General features: G+C 35.4%; 1 protein-coding gene across 1 annotated transcript in view; it reads left to right on the forward strand.

The window, feature by feature from the left end:
* CERKL (ceramide kinase like) overlaps positions 1 to 19,101 on the forward strand; it is a 62,322-nt gene that overhangs the window by 26,821 nt on the left and 16,400 nt on the right. The window contains exons 2-4 of the mRNA XM_031554286.1: positions 7,075 to 7,323; positions 13,584 to 13,715; positions 17,117 to 17,180. Coding sequence (XP_031410146.1) covers positions 7,075 to 7,323; positions 13,584 to 13,715; positions 17,117 to 17,180 — 445 coding nt within the window. The remainder of the gene's footprint in view (positions 1 to 7,074; positions 7,324 to 13,583; positions 13,716 to 17,116; positions 17,181 to 19,101) is intronic.

The raw sequence follows: 19,101 nt of genomic DNA on the forward strand, positions 1-19,101 counted from the left end.
AGTGTTGCTGTTTTTCCAATCACATTATAAAATGGCAGTATTTGAGCCATACTCTTTATGTAAAATGTAGAGTTTTCTGTATTAAATTTATTTTCAGTGATCTCTTTCTTTATGTGATGTTACTGAGAAAATGTAACTATTAAAAAGGCACTTCAGAGGAAGTATGAAAGTCTTTGCATCAGGCTTGGGATCTCTCTCTGCCTTTCTTCTTTTTGGCCAACCTAGCAGATCTTCTCCTTTGGGGTTATTTTTTATCTCTGTTGGAGAAACTCTTCTTTCATGAGAGTCTTCTTGTTTGGAACAGTATTAAGGTCTTGTGCTGAGCCTTAACTGCAGTTTTCTGTGAAGAGCTTTAATTCAAGTAGCTATACAAGCAGCAGCCCGGGTTACTACGTGCTTTGTCACTCCTGAGGCCTGATCAGGCTTAGAGGCGGTGTTCCCAGGCCTGGCTCATCTCTGAAAGGAAGACAGATCCAGCAAAGACGTCCTCTGATCTGAACTAAACTCTGGCCTTATGGTCTGAGATTAATTAAACCATTGTTTGATTTAGTCTTTGTGTTCTCTCCACCACTTTCAAGCTTTGTTTTTCGACTCTTGTCTGGGCTAAACTAGAGTTAGGCAGTTTCATATTATTTTGTTTGTTTTATTAGATATTTGCTTATTGCTGTTCTATTAAAGGCATAATGAAAGTTATCTACGTTTTAAGTCCTTTAGTGTGCTTCTGGCACAGGATACCAAGGGTTGTACCAAATGTCTCCTAAAAAAACAACTCCTATAGTTGCTGTGACAATGCGGCAAAGCCCACTAGGTTTGATGAGGAGAATGATAAATAAATAAATAAATAAATTAGGGTTTAAAAAGATATGGTGGAGAAACAGGGATTGGAATCAACCATTTGTCAATCAGTCTTGTGAAAAGAGAAATTTGGAATATGGTGAGAGAGAGGAGAGGGGAGGATGAAAGTCCAGAAAAAGCAACTAACCAGTATAACTTTGAGTCAATGAAAGGAGGTTGGGATTCTGGCCTCTGCTTGGACTGTTTCATATTAAACTGATTGGACTATAATACCATGGCAGGGACTCTTATAGATAGAGACTGAAACACATTTGATTTGACTATGCTAATTCCTTATGAAAATAATATTCCTTTCTAATCTTTTTATTTATAGGACCATTATGCTTGTACAGACGCATAGGAATGTACTCCTGGACAACTAAATAAATAGTTTTAAAGAAGTGAGCGAACGCACTAGTAACCCCCATTTCAGATGTTTTTCCCTCTTTGAGATGGCCTCACTAAGCAGGAATAGTGAATAATTGTCACGGTGCCTTTTGCTGCTATACTAAAATAGTTCATAATTTCTTATTCGACAAAACTAAGTTAATTAATGTCCTATTACAGGCTTATAAAGTGAAGCTTTATTCTGTGAGTCACGTGTGTGTGTGTCTATATGTATTTAAAATTAAAAATATGTAAGTAGAATTCTAAAAAATTTTGGGAAACCACTGTGCATCTTTCCTAGTTCTTGCAGACTCTCATTTGTCTGTCCTTGCATGATCTTTGAGGAATTAACAATTTGAAGTGAACATGCACAGCACTTTGGTCAAGCTGTGCTGACTTTCTGCTGATGGCAGGAGGCAATTCCAGTTCTTCTTTATTCTCCTCTATGTATTTCCTTACCACTCTAAACCATCCCTGGTTTTGTAGGACTTGTGTTTGACTCTATTAACCAGCTTGTGAGAAGTCTAAGCCAGCAAAAAAGTAAAATAAAGTCTACAGTCTGTGCGACTTCAGAGAATTGAATTAATTCAGCTTGATTATGCCAAGTGCCAGACACAACACAAGGGAAAGGACTGGACTACACGGATGTGATAGTTGCCTGTACTGGAAAAGAGATAAACAGCAAGGTGTAGCATTGGCTTGGCAAAATACATCACTTCACCCTCAGATTCTTTAAAGGAGAATGAAAATTGGTTATATTCCTGTCAGATGCTTTTAAGCTCAATTTTCTGCCCTGAAGGATTACAGCTGTTGCTGCCAGTAAATAGTGGCATGAAAATATGATGGTAGTGTTTGCACCCTGCTTCTATTTTCTGGCTCTGGAGGAATGGAGATGCATCTCTTCTGTACTTTGTAGTATTTCCTGGACTTCCCACCGTTCCCTAGGAGATCATTACAAACAACCTGGAAAACATTTTTCTAGAGTAGGGTCTTGTTTGAGTTATGCATCTTTTATAACATCATTAAAAAGGAGTGCAGTAGTGTAAAGGTGGTCTTCAAAGAAAAAACAGAACAAAACAAAACAACACAAACTCCTTTGAATCCTGGGCCTTCTCCCACCCTTTCTCCAGTTCATTGATCACTATTCTGGCCAACCAGTGAAGTCCTCTTTCTTTGCTTAAGGGAGAGAGTAAAAAGCATCTCATCAATTTTTTTTCCTAAGGTGTTGCCTGATCTTTCTGAAATAGAAAACACTTGAATGTTCAGATGTTCTGAAAATAGCTTTTCTGTCTTATTTTTAGAGTGTTTAACTAATACTAAGTAGTCTGACATGAGCTGTATGGAACTTCTCAGCTTTTTTGGCAAGGATGATCATCCTTGCTCCATTGTAGTTTTCATTACTGATCCTTCTTAATCGATGTTGTAGCTGAAAACTCTGGAGTGGTTTCATGAAGTAATGGCATGCAACTTCACTGCACATTCTAAGGGGAAAAATAGGCTTAAGTTAGTAGTTGCTTTCCAGTATGCATTCGTTACACATTATTTAACATTATTATATGTAAGTAAATACTGCTAAGCCTGAATTTGTAAACACGTTGTCCAGATAGATTTTATTTTTCATTCTATGTATTTCCTTTTCCATTATATCTTATTGTATATCTGGAATGCTCATTTTGAAAATAGTGTTCATGCTGCGTAATATCTGCAGTAACTACTGTTGTTTGCTGAATTTTCTTTGGTGTATTCTTGATGGTTTTTATTTCTAATTAAATATTTTGTTTTTATACTGTGCTCAGATATAGCAATGAACTATTAATGAAGCAAATTTTCAAAGCACCACGGGACAAAAAGTTCAATAAGTTTATTTACAAAATATAGTTAGGTGGGGAAATGGCTTTCTAAAGGTCGTAGGAAGAATTCATGAACAAGGAAGCACAACCCATTTTTCCTTATTTCCAAATCTTGTACTTGAACCATACACCCATCTTGCGTGTGTATTTCTCTTTTTAATGTACTCCAGATATCTGTTATAGGAATTAGGTCCTCAGATCTAATCACCTCTTCTACATGTTGGGCCTCTACTGTAAGATAACAATTCAATAAACATTTTATTGTTGAAGTGTTTATGTCTTAATAATGCACTTCTGCAAGCTGTTCTATTTTCTGTCAAACTGTTTTTTCTTGAGTTTATTTTGATCAATTTTGCTGTAAATGTAAGAATTTTTTTTAAAGCTTTATTTGACTCAATGAATTAAAGTTATTTACAATTAAACTGTATTTGAGTGCATCAATATCTCACCCTTTGATTTAGCTTATTATGGTGTATTTAGACATCTTTTTTATTAAATAGGAGATTAGATTATTGTAAACAGGAAAAATGTAGGATAGTCTCTTTTTTTATTTAAATCAGTGATAGGATAAGTAGAGGCATAAAACTTCCTAGAAATTCATATATATCAGGCAGGCTTTCTTTTCATGCTGTATTTGGGGAAAAAAAAAAAGTGGACATGTGCAGAAACTGTGAGTACAATTAGCGTCAAGCAGATAAATCCAACTCTAATCCTGTTTACGCTTTACATCAGACAGATGTGCTGAGATTGATTTAGACAAGCTCTTGGCTTATAGTAATTTTTTTTTTTAAGTACCATATATTCTGTTTTTGTTAGTTCTTTGTTAAATGTTAAGTACTGCTAGTTTTAGTCTTCCTAACGCCTGTAACCTACTTTGTACAGGTTCCCTCTCAGCTCTCATGATGACAGGGCAGCCTGGTAGAAGAGATTATCTTTATTCCTTGTAATTAAATTGACTTTTTTTTCAGAAGATACAACAATGGGAAGTGGGTACTGAATTAAACAAATAGCATGATATCTAATAGATGTATACTTAAATCTTTTGCAAGAACAGATGGTACCCAATATCTTTCTAAGTAATGTGAGAGGACAGTTGATGTCCTGAAAAAGCTACCAGTAACCAACGTGATACTAACAAACTGATTTGATGAAGTTTAAAAAGTGTCTAATCCAATACAAACTTTATTTTTAAGGTAATTTTTCTTGTTATTACACATTAGAGATATTTTATAAATATAGCTTGACTTAAATTTTCACCTGAATTGTTTTATAGGATTTTACTGTATTAGAAATTATCTTATTTTCAGTAAAAATAGAAGATTAAAAACATTGTAAGATGTTCCTAAGGCCTTGTATGCAGAGTTCTTTCCAATCTCAGTAAAAATTGGCTGTCCTGATCCTACTAGCTCATTTGGTATTTTCTCTGCAACTTAAAATTTGAGGATTATGCTTTTGTATGTTTCAGTGTTCCTATAGTTTATATACTTCTTCAAGCTGTGTTTGAAAGTATGTTACAGTGAAACAGCTGGAGTCAAATGCTGCTTTTGTAAGTGCAGTGCTGTCTAGTAGGAGTGCATTATTTGGTTATCTAAAGTTTTAATGTGCATCTAAGCAACACAAGACTGACAAATACGGAGGGAGAGGAAGCTTTAAAAGCAAGTAAAAGGTCTGGCTGAAATAGCATGAGAAGACAAGATGAGACTTACTGACTAATAACTTTTATTTTATGGGAACTCAGCAGAAAGTATTTTAGCAAGCACTTATTTTACTTGTTCTGTGCATGGCAAGTAGACTAGACTTTGTAATCCATTTATTATTTGCATGTATAACATTAGCGTAACAGAATTTCTGATATCTCAGCAAAGCTAATAGTTAATTGAAAATGTTATTTGATTTGAGATATTAAAAAAAAAAGTGAAATATTTATACTGTTCTGAGTGAATAAATGCTGTGGCTTCGTTGCTGCTGCAGGACAGTTGTCATATTTTGTGTGTCCTTGTTTATGAAATTTCCTAAATTGTTGAGTATGTACCGGAATTTTCATTGGAATTTGTGCCTGAACAAAGTCTTTCTGGAAAAAGAGCACACTCTCTTGGAAATGCTATTTTAGAAGTTAAGACAGATACTAAATATGCATATTAAACTATACTTAGACATATATATTGTTCAAAGTAAGGAATTCAGGATGTCTCTAAGAAGTACTTCATTTAAGGTCTACAAAAGCTATTTACTCCCAGGTATTTCAGAGGAGCAAGGTAAAGTTGGTAAAAACCAAGATGTCAGATGTGGTGCTATTTAAGTGGTAAGGTTCCTTTGTGCTCTCAACTCACCCTTTGGACATGTTGGGCGCTGCCCTGGGGCTCCGATGGAAATGTGGTCGCTGTCAGTGGTGCTGACAAATGCTGTATCAGAGCCTCACAGGTGTTGACGTGGACTTTTCCTGCTCAAAAAAGGTAGACTTGCTGAGGTGCTCAGCTCAGTGCAGTGTACTGACGAAGGCAGTACCTGATTTTGCAGTCTCATACTGCTCATGTCTCCAGGAAAGGGTACCACGACAGGGTTTTGCACCTTGTCCTGAGCTTTCTCTCAGTGCGTGGCATTCATCACACACCATGCCCTGTAGCTTTTCCACTAATAAACCATTTGAGCTGCTGCAATGTTTGGAAAAGATGTCTGGTTTCTAGTTACTCTCGCCTTGGGCTGCAAGGTGACCTTTCTTTGTTGGTCTATGGCACGCTGCATCTGCTGTAGTCATGTAGATAGTAGAGGATCTTTTCTTTTCCTGTCCAGAATATCCATCTCCTACAGGAATTATGTCCTTTTTTTTTTTTTTCTTTCAAATTGTGTACTTGAATTAGGATTCAAATGTTTTGTAGCTTAAGGGAGCAGGAAAAGTTTGTACCAGAGTAGCTTGTTTAATAGCACTCAAAAAGGCATTTACAACTATTGTAATTGCATGGCAGTATGTATGACAGCCCCAGAATTCTCATTTTATGTTCCAGCCTGAAGAAGCTCTTCTTGGGACTAAGAGCCTTGAACTATTGGAGGAGTTTTCGAGACTTTCTTCCACTTGTCTTCTGAATCATATTCATAACTTGAAAACGAAAGACAAATTGAGTGATGTGGTTTATTTTTCTGGTTTTACTCAGCTGTTTTCTGATCTTGCTCAGGTTTAAACCCCAAAAATAGCAGTTGTATTAATGGGGAAAAAAACATATATAATTAATCAGCTATGTTTATATAGTCTATATAGTTTGTGTTATAGAGCATTTTTTATCTCTGAGAGTTTGATTCAGAAGAGAATGAAGAATTAGTCCTGTGAATGTAACAACAGTAGCAAAGGCAGGGAGGGGGGAAATTATAACTTTTTTTTTTTTAAGAGTCTAGAATTTTGGTTAGTGCTTTCAATATCAAAAGACTCTTTGAAGTTATGGTATTTGTATAAGCAGAATATCTAACCTAAGTAATAGAGAGTTGGCAAAATACAACACCAAAATAAGACCAGCAATTGATGCTTGTGATATGCACTAAATTTCAGTACAGGCACAAGCAGACGTAGTAGCCTGGAGAAGACAAAGTACCTGAAAGTTGTCTTTAAGTGTCTAAAGGGGGGCTACAAGAAAGAAAGGGATGGACTCTTTATCGGGGTTTGTTGTGATAGGGCAAGAGAAAGAGGGGAAGTTTATATTGAATATAAGAATAAAAGTGTTTTACGCTGCGGGTGATGAAGAACTGGAACAGGTTGCTCAGAAAGTTGGTGAATGCCCCATCTCTGGAAACATTCAGGTCAGACTGTATAGCGCTCTGAGCATCTCGATCTAGCTATAGATGTAGATGACCTGATGACCTACAAGGGTCTTTTCTGACTCAAATGATTCCATGATTCTGTGAACACTTGAAGCTAGTAATGAAGCCATAATGGTTTTGTTGTTGTTGTTGTTGCCGTTATATGCTTTTTAAAGATATTTACTCCTATTCAACTCATAACTTTTTTTTTTCTTCCCTTCAGGTGATTCCAGTACAGCTTTACAGGTGAAAGAGGAGATTATTGAAATGAAGGATGTATTTTCAGTAAAAGTGAAACGTCGCCGTTTTGTTGGACAGAAGAAAGGTGGTACTTTGTTGGGTATCACTGTTTTTAAATGCTTGCATAAAGAGGAAAATAAACTAACAGACTATGCTATCCACTTGAATAACTTCAGTGAGGACCATTGTCATTCCTGGTTTAGATGTCTAAAGGAAATTTTGAATGGTAAGCACTTAATCTGAGTTAATATTAATTCACACTTGTTTCTGTCAGTAAAGCGTAAGGTTTAATGAAGCTTAGAGAAACTGCTTTGTCTGTGGAAATTAAAACACAAACATATGAATGTTGTTGGAAAATGTTTACAACTGATGTTCTACATAGCAAAGTGCCCAGATTAAGAAAGCGATGATGACTAATGCATCTGTAGAAAAAGATGCTGCTTTTGCATCTGACTTACTTAGATCATCTTACTTAGAAGTATTCAAGCAAACGAGTAGCTGATTGTATTCTGGACTCTTCAGAGGCTGCCCAGAGCTTGTTTAAGAGCTTCCACTTGAGATCTGCCGATTCTTATAGGCTAATGGGACAGGCTTTTCTCCTTCATAAATTCCCAGGTGGAAGTGCTCTTAAGGCTCTGTAGGACTCTTGTATAATTTTGTAGAAAGTGTGTTGACATTGGCTAGTGACAAGAGGCAATTCTTTATTTTAGAACTATCTTTCTGGTTTTGCCTGGGCTAATTGTATTTTTGGGATGCCTTGTTAACCTCTGATAGTTATGTTTTTCATGGAAACTGATTCAAGTTAAAGAAATACTGTTTAGGGTGTATGTGTGTGGTGGAAACAACACAAAACAAAAAACAAGCCAAACCCTTTCACTGTAATTTAAGACCTTCAGTTTTGGAAAGACATGTAATATAGTGCACTTATAATTAAAACAAAACAAAAAAACACGAACCAAACTCTAGTTTATCTTCAAAATGTTTCTGTTTAGTGGCCACAGCAAATGAATTTCTTTATTATGGAGGAAAAACATCCTATCGATCTTACACCTCTGTGAATGAACCAATGAATTATAGTGTACTTCTATTAAAGTTACTTTGTCAAAAACAGATATCAGAGAAGGTAACATAACATGCTTCAGGTGTGCGTACTGTTTGCTTACAACATGCTTTGGATTTTCCAAACAAAATTGTGTATTAAAACATACTTTCCTTTGCTCCTTTTGAAAGACCTTATCACTAAATATTGAAATCTGCGGAAGTGCCAAGATTCTTGCAGATCTCCAGCTACCCATAAAAGCAAAGACATTTGCATAAGAAGCAAATGTCTGTTTTGTTCCCAGATTACCCTCCATCCATCAGGAGCAGTGATACCATATGTTCACAGGAAAAAAAAGCAGCAGTATCTCTTGCTCAGGTTGCCTTGACTTCGAGGTGCAGCCTCTGTTTCATAGCTTTGTAATTGGAAGCCACCTGAACCTAAAAAAACCGTTCTGTGCAATGTTGCTGTCTCTGGCTCTTTCTTCAGCTTCGGTCTTTCTCTAGAAGTTAAACCTTGTGCAGGTTTTGCTTGATGTTTAATCAGCACATTTTCTCCTTTTTTTTTGCTTCAGGAGTAATTAGGACTCAGTGTGTGTATGGGGGGGAAAATAATCAAACAGAACCCCTGCAACATTTACTAAAGTGTTTATTTTTGCAAATTCTGTAGTTGTAGTAGAAGTAGTTTTATATAGTGTTGGTTATTGAAGACTGAGTAAGTATTTAAACTGTATTTCTATGCAAAAAATCAGCAAATTGATAGCATCATTTCTACACTCAGAGGAGCAGAAACATTATCAGTCATTCAAACACTGCTGGTATACTAATAATATAATTCAGGAAAAAAAAATTTTGATTTAAAATACACCAAACATTGACTGGAAGGCTCCAGTAGGATACAGTTCTGGACTAAAAGTATAAAGTGTGGTTAAGTTCTGCTGATGGTTTGGTAATTAAAATTGCAAAAGGTACATTAATATATCTCTGCTTGAAATGGTGATAAGTTTTCCTTTTCTTTTTTTTTGTAGCTTATTTTTGTAACAGTGCTGAGGACATTTTAGGACATCTTTACTAATAAACTCAAATTGGCTCTTGTTTGTTTATTTATAGACTGCAGGAAAAAGAATAAAATTATACCCTTCCAAAATAACATTTTGTTGTTGTTATGTTTCATATTGGAAAAAAGTTTTCATTAACTATTGACTTACATTCTTGGATGATTTTTACTGCTTTGAGGCCAGAGCAAATTAAAGGAGGTGGTTTGTCAACATTGTGTCTGTATGCTCGAATATGTCTGTCAGTAAATATGTATTTGTCACATGGTTAAATATTACTGAAGGGTATGTCTCCAGCAACTGAAATGAAATACATTTCTACTTGTTTATCTTACTCTTTTTTGGATTTTTAAGTGTTGTTCATTTATTAACCAACAGCAGTTGCAGGTATATCAGGGATTAGTTTTTATGTGGAAGTCTGTTCTAGTGAAATCTCTTTTGCTTATTTGTTTTGTCTTTTTTAAAATACAATGTACACAATTTCCTTTTTACTATGTGTTTGATGTGAATGTTTCTTGTATGTTTACTTCTCTTGTGCTCTTTATAGTGAATAATCTTGTCTGCTTTCAATTTCTCTTCTAAGAACTTCAATTTAAAGTCTGTCTAGTCTCTGATCTTTCATGAAGCCTGTCATCCTGTAGGTGAGCACACATACTCTGTAGTTGTTTTCAGCGCAGTGTTACAGTGATTCAGTGTCTGTTACAGCTTTCTATGCACGGGTGCAACAGTAACAAGCACCTGCTACCATCTTCTCACTTTTAAATAAATGCTGATTTTATACATAACAATGCTGTTTCTCCTGCGAGATATTAAGAGCTTGCTCAATGATGCAGCACTCAAAAAAAAACTATGATCTTTATTTGCATGTTTGTTAAATTGATGTGAAATGACTGCTGCCAAATCAAAGCACACACCTATGGAGCTTAGGCTCCTGGAAAGTCCCAAATGGCTGCTTAGACCATTCCTAGTGTGGTGCTGGTCTTATGTGAGACCTGTTGTAGGCTGACTCACAGAGATTTCCTCTTTACATCTTCCTGTACTGGGCTTTTGAGTGTGTGCTGCAGGCATGCTGTGTAAGTGGGATTCACTGATTAATTTTGAATCCTCTCCACATGCAAATGCCCAGAGCTACTTAAAGGGTTAAGATGGCACTGGAAATGGGAGAAAATGGATAATTAGCAATGCTTACCCATTTTCCTTTTTTGAATTTTTTTCAACTGTGATGTGACTTATTCTCACTAGCAGTTAATCTGAAAAAGTTTCACTTAAAAGCTCTTTAAGTTAATATAAGACAATAAATACTGTTAAAAATAAGTGTTGAAGTAGCAAAAAATGCATAAAGTGCATTTTATCTTTATGTACTATTCTGTAGCATCTCTCTCACGCTGGGATTTGATATACAAGGCTGAAACTTCATGCATGAAGTTTTAATTAAACCATTAATGTTAAACATTAACTTTGCTTAGTTAATATTAACAGTGGTGTCTCCATAGTTACAATAACAAATCTGTTTCATATTATTAATTTTCCTCATGTATAATATTCTTACTGGTGTATAAAGTATTTATAAATGCATGTAATAACGACATGATTCCAGACCCTTAACTTTTGTAACATAAACCCATTTCCATAAAACTAGGAATGGAAAGCAGCACAGATGTATGTCTGAGCATAGCGTCTCTGCTGCCCTCCGAGCCTTTGTTTTCAGAACACCCTGATTGACCTACCACCCTTCATGGTTCACTGATTCACTTGATAGATCAAGTTTAAACTAGTGCATATTAGCACATTTGTTAGTACTGGAGGAACAGTTGGCCTTCCTGCTTTAGGCTGCTGGTTCATTTCAAATGGAGCAGCTACAGAAAACAATAACAGAACACCAGTTAGGACAGCACCAAAAGGCTGACAGGCTGAAAGCAGTTGCAGGCTGTAGTAAATAAGATCAATTCATTCACAATGTTGTTTAAAGAAAATTAAAAGATGATAATTATTTAAAACTCCTTTTTTAAAGAAGTTCCACTCTATAATAGTGTGAAAATTTCATCTTTGACTGTTACTGGATTTTCTTTTATCAAGCCCAGTTGCTTGATTTATAACATGTCCGTTACACACTGGGAATGATAGCTAATAATTTTTGTCCTGATCAGCCATTCATGTATGATACTGTGCCATCTCTCTTCTCAAATGTCATTTGTGAAATGAAAAAGGAATGAGCACAGAATTGGTCTACCATCAAGAGCCTTTGGAATACACCTTATTTACTCATGCTCCTTTTCTCTACTCCTTTGGTGTAGCGTTTCTCTGCTCTTTTGGTGATGCAGTAAATTTAGATACTGTTCCATATTCTCAAAGTGATTTGTATAAGAACCCATAAGCAGGCATATAAAGATTTTTTTTTTCCTCAGGATTTTTCTAAGCTGTCAATTGTGGTGCATAACAGAAAGCTCATCAGCATATTGTTTATAGGAGAAAAAAATTTGTTGCCTTCTAAATCATCTGTGTCTTTTGCTAATAGAGAGAGAGAGGGAAGTTCCTGTGACTAGTAAGCTTGAGAATTTCCTGCTTTACCATTTTCTTTACTGTGGATTTTTGTATTTCTTGGATAGAAAGAAATAAAGCAGGCCAGTTACTTCAAGTTAAACACCAGTGAGTAGTGTCAACAAATGCTTAGAGTTGAAAGTGTTTAACATACTACGTAAGTTGGCACGAAGGGGGAACCTGTCTCTGCTTAAGGGCTGTTTTATTTCATACACATGACATGGCATGCCTCCCAAGAACGTGCTTCTTTGTGAAGGTGCTAAGGCCTCTGACTGAAGACATCCAGGGTTTTTGTCCTGATCAGCCATTCATGTATGATACTGTGTCATCTCTCTTCTCAAATGTCATTTGTGAAATGAAAAAGGAATGAGCATCTACCATCAAGAGCCTTTGGAATACACCTTATTTACTCATGCTCCTTTTCTCTACTCTTTTGGTGTAGCGTTTAAGGATGCATCAAAACTAAACTGCCCTGGTAGATATCCTTCGGTATCTTTAAGAAATCTTCTAAGATTATCTGGCTTGTGCTAGTAAAAGTTTTCATTTTCATCTCTGCATTCCTTGATGTGTTTAAATGAGTCAAAGAATAATCTATAGGAATTTTATAGTCATTATATTTTGGTCTTACATAATACTTTCCTTTTGAATCTAAAGCGGTATTTATCTATAATTTCTCAGAGGAATTGTTCCTATTCAGTAGAATAAGAGGGAAACAGCTTAAGGAAATCCCAGCCAATGATTTTAAGGTTCATATGACTATAAAAAAATAAAGTTGTACTCTGTATGTGGCAGGAAAATTTTTTTTTTTCACTTTTGGTTCCTTTTGACATTGAGCACTACTGCTGATGTTCCTCCTGAATGTTGAAAGTGGCATACTTATCAGATCTTCCAGCTTTTATTTGGCTGAGAAAGTGATAATTTAATCTGATGCTAAATGGAAATTGAGAATTTATGAGTGAATTAATTGAACACAAAATTGTTCAACACACGTATTTCAAGTAATGACCAAAAAAAAGCATACTGGATGCCACCACTTGTTTTTAGGAACAAATCAACTGAATCAGGGCAACTTTTGGAATCATAGAAAAGACTTGAAAAAATAGTGTTACTGTTTTTTTTATTACTTATTGAATACGAATTATTTTCTATTCAGCAAAAAAGCACTTGCAGGTCATAAAGTTACTTCTCAAAGACATTTCGTTGGCTCAATGTGCAGGATTGAGTGTTGTTTGCAAAGTAGTGTTTTTCAGCATTTTCTGTTCAGAGTTAATTTGAAGACCTAAATGTAATTTAAAAAAACCAAAACCAAAACAAAAAACCCCTACATAATTCCTAGATTTCTGGATGAATATTACCAGGTTATCTATTGCTTGACATTTCTTCTTGTCTTTCAAAATGCATTGTTTGATTTGCAATCCCAGAAAACAACCGTATTGAATTGTGCTGCCAGTTTTGTTAGATCTTATTGTCATCTGCCTGCTGGCAGTGTTTCACATGGAATTCCAAAAAGAAAATATTTTGATACTTCTTTTTTGTTATCCTATCCTATAACTTCTGCACACTCATTCTGTTCCTGTATCAAGGTTTAACTAAGCTATGACATATATTTTTTTCCATCTCATTCTACAATGTTTCGACAATTGTGAATCATTTCCACTGTTATTAACTTTACATAAAAAAGTTATCAGTACTGTAATTTAGAGACAAATAGCACATATTCAGAAGAAATGGAGACTTTTTAATGCTATAATTACTGTACTGAAGTACTGTATTTGTTCTAGTATTAAAAGTTTATTTAAGCTGTAGCAATAGCTGGATGGTGTGTGATGATAAATGTTTTGTGTTTTCTTTTTAGGGTTTCAGAATAGGCCAAAATCCTTGAAAGTATTTGTTAATCCAAGCAGCCACAAAAGAGAAGCCACTCATATTTATTATGAACAAGTGTCACCACTTTTTAAACTTGCTGATATAAAAACTGATGTCACAGGTAAGCTGCCTCAGAAGCATAGTTCAAACTTTTGTGAAGCTACTAGCTAAGCTTGCAGGACAGTTTGAACCCTTACTGGTTCTGCCTGCAGGTAGTGCATTTGGAATTCTAGTTAATACAATGCAATCTATTTCTATTCTTCATTGAACAGTTTTTCCCCTATAGTCATCAGTACCAATAATATCACTTTTTTACTTCTAGGCCAAATGTTGAATAAAAGGAAACAAGCATTTAATGTCTGACAGTCTTGTATACATTTGATAATATTTCCTCCTGCGTTCTGATAAACATGCCCTTAAATATTACCTCTCTTCTGAGAACATCTATTAGTTGGACATCACGCAAGAGAGGCTAATGGGAAGAGCACATTATCTCTGGGTTCTGACTGAGTTTGAGGGATGGCCTGGGAGACTAAGTGATTAAGTTCTGGCATGACAAGGGCAGTTCTCACCAGGCACAGCTGGCTGTCTGGAGAACACAAAGGTAAAAGTTTAATGTTACAGTGATGCTGCCTTCTGCTTGACACTGGACAGTGGTTCTCCAATATCAGGTTTGGATTTAAAGCTCCAAATTCTGCCAGGGTTATGCTTTATGTCCTTACGTCTTTCACTGAATTTACCCTTTGGCTGTTCTATTTCACTGCCTTCCTGTAAGGAACTGAACAGATTTTCTTAAAGCAGTTAAATTGTAATGATTTCATTGCTTCTGCTCCCTTCTGTGAAGGGACTGAAACTTTTGCTGCACCAGATTTGGTTCCCCCAGACATCCAAGTTTACAGGGAAATGGTATTAGTATTATCCAATGCAAATAATATTATATTCATAGCATTAGAACTCCCTGTAATACATTGCTAATGTAGTTAATGTAGTTCTTTAGTTATGGATTTCATATCCATGTGAGGTGTGCAAGACGTTTTAATCCCAAAAAGTCTTTTTTTCTTGTGATTGTTGCCATTAGTTTGCATAATGATCAGTTCCAGCTGAAAGACACTGTTTAACCTGCAGTCGTTGCCTAAATGTTTTGTGAAATCATGACCAGCTCAGGTTACAGGCCAAAAAGCACTCAGAACAAATCTGATTTAGGTATACTAATAAAATAATATAATAATACAATAATGTGATAAGTGCTTGTATGAGATGTATCTTGCTTATTCTATAATCTTTATCTACATGTTTTCAAATTATTTAGCCCACATTTTAAAAGAAAATCAATTGAACTGTGAAATAGAGTTTTCTGTTACAACTACAAAGTGATAACAGCGACTATGTCATATTGTTAAATTAGGTATTACTTCATTTTAAGCAATTATTGAAATAAAATTACCCTTTGGAATTTTTCCATACTACTGGTTATTGTTTATTTTTACTGTGAAGGTAACCTCATTTGTTAAACTCTGCTGAAGGCAGCATTATCATTAACTTGTATGAAATTACATTTTTGGCTGAAATCCTAAAGCTGAGCTAATAAGCCAAATTTGAATCAAGTTTTATAGATTAATTCACATAATTTAATATAAGCTGTGAATATCATTCTTTTTGATTTTAAAAGCATTTTTCTTAATTGAATAGAAACAGTTGAAAATTTATTTTGATTATTTTTATTTAAATTCTGAAAAAGAAAAACTGCTGTTGTTAGCCAGATAAATGTGAAATTGCTTATCCTTTAAAATAGGGCTATTTTAGCAATAATCAAGTGCTAACGTGCTTATTAGCTGCCTAACACTCCTCCTACAGGCAAAAGGACAAAACTGCATTAGCGTCTTAAATGCTGGTAAAGAATTAAATAATTATGAACTAAGTATTAAGGAAAAAGAAGCAAAGGAAAGAAGAAAAGAAATAGAAAAGCAGGCTGAGTGAAAGTTGTGTTCACTGGTGCCATCTTCTTAAAAAACAAACAAACAAAAAAACAACTTGGGGAGCAATAGCTACACACTTAAGGTACTATGAATTGAAAGCTTCTGTGCAATTTCCACACTGAAGATAGTTTTTACTTTTAATCTTTATGCCTACGCTGATTTAAAGTCTAAAATTTATTGTAGGAAAATGTTAATGTAAGTTTGAGTCTCTGAAGTGATTTCCAGTACGTAGATGATATAAGACTGAAAGGTTACTTAGAACAACATCTACAAAGCAGCAACAACAAATTTGGACAATGAAGTGCTGAAAGGCAGAACTCTTCATCCCATCTCATGTTTTGGTAGTTGGCTCTTGGTGTTGCTGTTCAGTGTTTTTAATTCCTGCACAATCAACTCTGCCAGGGCTTATTTTTCACTGTCACTTAATAATAGAATCAAGTGTCCATTTGTTTTTGTTTTTAAACCTGAAAGTTGTATGCTGATAGACAGTTTTTAGTGCATAGTGTAGAGATTTTATCACTTTTTAAAAATTATTATTATTATTTTTATTATTGGTTTTTAAAGAATGAGTTATATTCACTGTATACACTCACGCTGTTTATGGACAAAGGAGTGTTTTCAACATTTTTATGCAGCGTTTGAGTAGTCTGCAGAAATAGTATGCTATGACATGTACAGATACAGGGTGATTGTTTTAGACACCAAGACTAATAATTTTAACAGTATTTAGAAACACTGGAGAAAAGCTTCGAAGTATGCTAGCACCAGGGACAGACAAGCATAAAAGATTAATGTAATTTTGCATATAATGATGCACATTCTTACACAAAAAATCCATCTGCAAGTGTCATGTCAGTCAGCAAAAATCTTTGATGGGTGGGTGCAGCTGGGCTGTCTCTTCTGGCAAAGCTGGCCTAGAAAATGCTAAATGCAGTTATGATGCTTCGTGCCATCTGTAGTATGCCAGTTTATCCTGTCTTCACTGGCATTTACGGTACAATGTAGGGTATCAGCAAACACAGAGACATCAATGTAGACTGACAGATTCATTTCCTCCAGAGGCTATGAACTCTGGTGCATACTTGTGCCACCTTCCTCTGTGTGTTATATTCTGTTGTCACTGGTATTTGGCTTGATTTCATATTTCTGTGTGTAACTCCTGATATATTTCATTTAGCAATTTGCATACAAAGGCAATTAAAGATGATTTATACGGAAATAATTCAGTCTTAACTGATGATATGCTTACATTTTCCTGAAGGTTACCAACTGTACCAATGCTACAAGTTCCATTTTGATGCAACAAACATCTTCTCTAATTCTCTGAATTTAAATGTGTTGAATAGCCACGTGCCTGATGCCAGCTGAGTTTTGATGTCTTGCCCTTTAGCTAGTGTAATTGCACAACTTACCTTCTCGTAACTGTAATGTATTTAATGATCAAAAATATATTCTGAACTGAATTAATGTATGTTTCTTATGCTAGAAGTGGAAAAAAATCAATTTATCCTATCTTCTGAAAATTGAGTAATATTGTTTTCCACAGTAACTGAATATGAAGGACACGCTCTGTCAGTACTTAAAGGATGTGAACTCCAAGCATTTGATGGGTAAGTCAGTTAGTGGCTGTGAACATTAATAAACCTTGTAACACTAGTTTTTATTTGTATTCCACTCAAAGTCTGCTAAGAGATATTTTATGAGTTACTCTGTTTATGATATATATTCAGACTGAGAAAATCAATTCTCTTTAGATGCTTCATTTTTTATTACTTAACTGTCAACAGGCATGTATTTTAATTCATAAATAATGATAAATAAACATAAAGCTTTCTTAATGTTCAAAGACGACAGTTTGGGTGAAGTCACTGGAGTGCTTCTGTAAGCCTTCTTTCTAGTAGCCAGGTGCAAAAGGAAATAGAACAGAAAAAGCTGGAAAAAATAGTACAATGCAAGGATGCCTGATTTGAACAGATCCCTGTCCTTTCTAAATGGTAATGGTTTGGTTTTAGGGAGGATTAATAGTAAGGGTAATTCTTTCCACCCTTTTAGCAATTCTGGCAGTCACCTAATGTGATGTCTGTTTGCTGTTTCCTTTAAGTTTTACCCAGTTATTGAGCAGCATTGCTTGTTATTTGGTGGACTCCAGTCTCTCCAGTTTTGCCTTTGCTTCCTGTTCACTTTTATTCAAGTCAGCTACATTGTTGCTTGGTTGCCTGTTTACAAAACAGAAGAACAGCACTTCTGTACCTCAAAGACACGATGTTGTTTTATTTATTAGAGTAAGCAAGCAGTATAAGGAAGTGCAATTTATGATCTTGAATTTCTCTCAAAAAGAGTTATGATTCCTTACATGTTAAACAGTACATGAAGTAATTTGGAAGCTTTCCACCTCCAGCAGGGTGTTAGTCCTGTGTATTTGTATCTTGGGCGCTTTTTGTAAGCAATACTGCAGTGCTTTAATTCTTTGTCAGAGCTGGTCTTAACTGTGTTCTATTTCATTTATTTTCCAACGCTGTTCTGCAACATCATGGGTGTATGTCAAGCATCTTATGTGTGACTTCACCTCTTTTTGTATCCTCTTGTTTTTCTTACCCACGCCAGAAATTACCCAAGTTGGCTGTGTGCTTTTCCCCTGTCTTGAGGCCAAGCCATGGTTAGAGAGCGCGTGCATCGCAAATGCGAACTGTCTCTGAGCTGCATTCTCTTGTTTATGCAGTAACAAATGTGAAAGATATATGCAAGTATTTCTTCCCCACTCAGGAGTGTACATGGCTGTGGATTTTATTTAGAGTAGCTAGAGTTGGTCAGACTTCAGGGAACAGATGACTGAGAAACTTGTGTCTGATGGTTAGAAAGATGTTTTTTTCCTTTAAGAAGCCTTCTTCGTGGTCTTAGTCAAATCTGTTTGCTCAAAGCTTTTCACTCCATATGCATAATAGGGTCTTGCTGATTAGATCTGAAATCCCTGGTGCCTGATGCCATCTCTGTTTCTGGCCAAAAGGGAAACTGTTGAGAACTAACGTGAATTAAAAAAATAAAGTTAGCTACGTTTCTTTCTGGCTTTCTGGTTGTTATTATTATTATTTTTTAATCCTTTGTTTATAACAACAATACAGACCCCAAATCAGAAGAATATTTGTCTGTTTTCAGTAGTGCTAATATTTAGAATTTGCATTTAAGTCCCTCCAGGTTTATCACACTCCAAAGATTACTTTTTTTTTCTTTTTTTTTTTTTCCTGTGGCAGAGATTTTCAAGCCTAGGCACTGGCACAGGCTGCCCAGAGATGTGGTGGATGCCCCATCCCTGGAGACTGGCCCAGTCTCTGAGCAACCTGATCGAGCTGTGTATGTCCCTATTTATTGCAGGGGAGTTGGACTAGATGGTCTTTGAAGATCCTTTCCAACTCTAAGAATTCTATGTTTCTGTCAAACTAAATAAAAAATGAAGTAAAAATCTGACTCCTGGTTACACACAGTAAGATAACAGAATCCAAATGTTTCTATTTTCCTTTTTTTTTTCCCTTTGTT

This window comes from Meleagris gallopavo, chromosome 7, assembly GCF_000146605.3.
Source record: "Meleagris gallopavo isolate NT-WF06-2002-E0010 breed Aviagen turkey brand Nicholas breeding stock chromosome 7, Turkey_5.1, whole genome shotgun sequence".
In the NCBI taxonomy this organism is placed as follows: domain Eukaryota; kingdom Metazoa; phylum Chordata; class Aves; order Galliformes; family Phasianidae; genus Meleagris; species Meleagris gallopavo.